This window comes from Lupinus angustifolius, unplaced genomic scaffold (genome assembly GCF_001865875.1).
Source record: "Lupinus angustifolius cultivar Tanjil unplaced genomic scaffold, LupAngTanjil_v1.0 Scaffold_551, whole genome shotgun sequence".
NCBI classification, from domain to species: Eukaryota; Viridiplantae; Streptophyta; class Magnoliopsida; order Fabales; family Fabaceae; genus Lupinus; species Lupinus angustifolius.
Genome location: NW_017727895.1, coordinates 83,936 through 87,938, shown reverse-complemented (window position 1 = coordinate 87,938; position 4,003 = coordinate 83,936). Strand labels below are relative to the sequence as shown.

General features: G+C 27.2%; 1 protein-coding gene across 1 annotated transcript; it reads right to left on the bottom strand.

The window, feature by feature from the left end:
- Positions 1-566: 566 nt before the first annotated feature.
- LOC109341645 (glutathione S-transferase U17-like) lies at positions 567-2,905 on the bottom strand. Its single transcript, XM_019579589.1, has 2 exons — positions 2,582-2,905; positions 567-950 (listed from the first exon to the last, which is right to left on the bottom strand). The coding sequence occupies exons 1-2, from the start codon at positions 2,903-2,905 to the stop codon at positions 567-569; spliced, it is 708 nt and encodes a 235-aa protein (XP_019435134.1).
- Between the last annotated feature and the right edge of the window lie 1,098 nt (positions 2,906-4,003).

The window sequence follows — 4,003 nt, the reverse complement described above, 5'->3', positions numbered from 1 at the left end:
ATAACTGTAACAGATCGTGCTAGATTCCATCACTTCAAAGATGAAACTTACTCTTGTATGGACTATTGGTAATAGATTCTCCATGCAAAATAAATTAGTAAAATTAAGGGTTTTTGTCATATTCTTGATATAAGTAATTCTTATATGGGTTTGATCTATTTTAGGTAACATCAAGAAAATTTGCTTAGCTCAATAGTTCAACTTAATAAGAAAACAAAGTTACGGACTTGATAACTCAAGTTCAACTCACTATGAACTTACTAACCACTAACTAAAAAATAGTAGATCAGTTCAGACAATCATTGAAAATTGAACTTGGAATTATTAATGAAACAAGTAAAAGTTGCAAGCTCATAAATTCTTTTATTGAATAAAGTGCATATAGGAGGTGATGAATTGATTGCAGTGCTTGGCTAAGAATCTTTGAAACAAACAAAAACTTCAAATTCATTACGACAAAAGAAGATCATATTCATACTTAAACTAAGTAAAATATGTCCTTTATTTTACCAAAATCTAACATCAATCAAGCAACAAAACATTCTCACTAGTATTTCTCATAACAATTAGTGAGGACTAGTGGAAGCAGCAGGAGCAACAAATTTGGCTATGAAGAACTTAGCAAACCCAACAAGCTTCTCATGCTCAGGCAGAACATCTTTGACAGCATCATGTTTTGAATACTTTTCACCCCAATTGACTAGACTAGGTGTGGTAGCCTCATCAACCAATTTAACCTCATGGAGTGTCTCTATGACCCTAACCCAAGGAAGTACGCTACTAAATGCAATGTCTAAGTAACCAATTTGGTCACCACCAAAAAAGTCCTTTCCATTGCTTATCTTCTTTAATGCATCTTCCACCAATACAAGTCCTTCTCCCAACTCTTTTATCAACTTCTTCTTCTCATCTCCTTGTGCTACTGAAAGGGGTCTTATGGTAGGGGACAACTACAATTCACATAGTCAAACACAACAAAGAGATTAATTCTATACTAATTTATAATCCAACTCACTTACACCACTTGTACATTGAATATGTTACACCTAGAAAGTATATAAACCAGGAAATATCTTAGCACAAATAGGTTCTCCATTAAAAAATGTAGTAGGATATTATTTCGTATAGAAACTAGAAAATGTGTTTGCATTTATCTTAGGATATTATTGCTTTCAAAACATAAGAATAATATAATATTGGTATAACAAATGTATCCCTCATTTATGAATCATCTCCAATAGTAGAGAGATAAACATCTGAAAAACAAAAGAGAAAAATGAAATCTTTCTTCAATATTAAAGAGAATATTGGTTCATTGTATTAAATGTCGATTCCAAGAATCTTTAATTTAAAAAAGAATTAGGGTATCAATAAGATAAAGATAAAATGCTATATATTATATATTATCAATAAAAAAAAATCATAGTTTAATAATTTAATATATAGACTATATTGAGATATTTAGATTAATAGTATTTATATATTGTGGGTCTTATGTATTTAGGGTGTTGTTATTATTATATATTATCATTGTTATACCTATTAAACTCTTTATTATTATTTTTATTATCATTATTATTATATAGCAATATATAAAAATAAAATTTATAAGTAGATACTTTCCTTTTTACCATTTATTTTGACTTTTATTTTGAAGAAAAATAAAATGAAAAAACTTATATTTTAGTGACGTAGTTCTTAAGTATTGTATTTTTATCACTATTGTTTCTTAGGTGTTTTAATTACTATATATCTCTTCCAAACCTGTTTGTATAATTATTATCTCTTTAATAATTTATATTTTCAACATACATCATATTTCTTCCCTAAAATGAAATTTGTGATTATATCTTAAATAACTATTTTATTTAATAAATTAATATGTTCATTAGAAAATTATTATTATAATTAATATTGACATAATTAAAATGTATATAGATATAAATTAATTTAAAAATATATATAATATATTAAGTTTATTATCAGTAATAATGATATAATTAAATTTAGAGATAATAGGAATAAGAAACAAGTTGTAAATAAATTTTTCTAGTAAGAATAAAATAAACCAAGACAACTATGTGTTGTATATGCTAAGATATATAAAATCACTGATAATTTGATTGAAGAAATATGATAATTTTATGAAATTGAATAAATGAGTCATGGGAAGTGGGAATGACCAATTTATAAAACAAATCTGATAATTTTATAAATAAAAACCTTCAAATGTGTGAGAGTGGGGAATGCGCATTGGAAGAGAGGATTTTGTTTGGGTGACAATTTGGTTTCTTGTGAGTGGGACAAATAACATTTCCAGATCTACTATAAGTGGCAAATTTGCAATGGTTTTTATCTTCATTCTTGTGTAAGTTTCATTTAACAAAAAATGTTGTGACCAAACCATGTGTGATACTTTTTGGCAACTTTGATTTGTAGAATCTAAAGTTGTATATCATAATAATCAAATAGAGATTATGGTGATTTCCAAACACTAATAACCAAACAAATATGAAATATGAATATGATATATAACAAATAGAGAATTTGACACAAAGATATATATCAATTGTTGTTATACCTTATCATCAAAATAGTGAGCCCAGAACCTAGCAATGGCACGATCATAAGGATCAGAAGGAAGAATAGAAGGACCAGAAGTCCAAGTTTCATCAATATACTGCACAATGATCAAAGACTCGGGAATGGGTTTGCCGCCATGAATGAGAACTGGGATTTTCTTGTACACAGGGTTTGATTCAAGAAGAAGTTGGCTTTTTTGTCCAATTGTTTCTTCAAGAAACTCAAAATTCACTGCTTTGAGATTAAGAGCAACCCTAGCCCTCCACACAAATGCACTTTGCCATCCACCTATTAGCTTCACATCATCACTCTTTATTGTCATTATCACTCAACAATAATGTTTCACTCTCTATGTAATCAATAAAAAGTAAAGGGATTTCAACTCTGTGATTTGGTCTTTGCGGCATGACGCGAATATAAATAGATTGGGATGAGATCATCTTCTCGATAGTACAATATTGAAATATGAGGTTGTGGTAATTTTAGACATTATTTTATTTAAAACTAATTTAAATTTGGACTATTAATATTTATTCTTAGACATATATCACAACCCTCACCTAATATTAGATTATCTAATATTGGAGATGGTCAAATAGAATATGGGTCATTTAGGACGTATATTTTATTCTTAATATCAGATTAATTTTTGCATCGATTTTAATTCATTGATTATCGATATCTTATATTAATTTGGATTACTTTTTTTAATTTTATTTCATTTAGTTATATTGAATGGAATGTTTATTATAACAATAGAATAAAGAATATATAATATATATGAGAATATTCTGTTAGATGAATGGACATATGAGATAAGATTCAATCAAAATGAAGTATTAAGGAGAAAATATCAATAACTCCTACCATAAAATAGATGGTAGAATTGTGACTGGGATGAATTTACATATGTGGAAGAAGAGATCGTTAGAAACCACAATGGCAAGAATGTTACACCACAATGAAACTATCATATCCCATTTAAGTTGGGCCAATATAAGTATAATATATTAAATGGAGGTCCATCCAATCTCTAAAGGAATATTATGAAATAATTATGAAAAATATAGAGATAAATTATTTGTTAATGAACATGACTTATGATTGAGCATGATAATTCGTTTCATGTAGTCGATATCAGCTAGTGGGATTAAAGTTTTTTATTATTGTTAAACACATAATTCATTAATTATGATCATCAATTATTATTGTTTTGTCCTTACACAAATCCCATTATACATACTACCTTTACAAGAGATATAAGTGTGATATTTTAAACAAAAAACTTGTAGTGAGTGTAATTAAGTTAAATAAAATATTATAAATTATGCAGATAAGTCCAAATAATATAAGAGTCACTCTTTATTATTTTTTGGTTAATTACAAAATATATTAATAATTTTTAGAAACTCTTTAAATA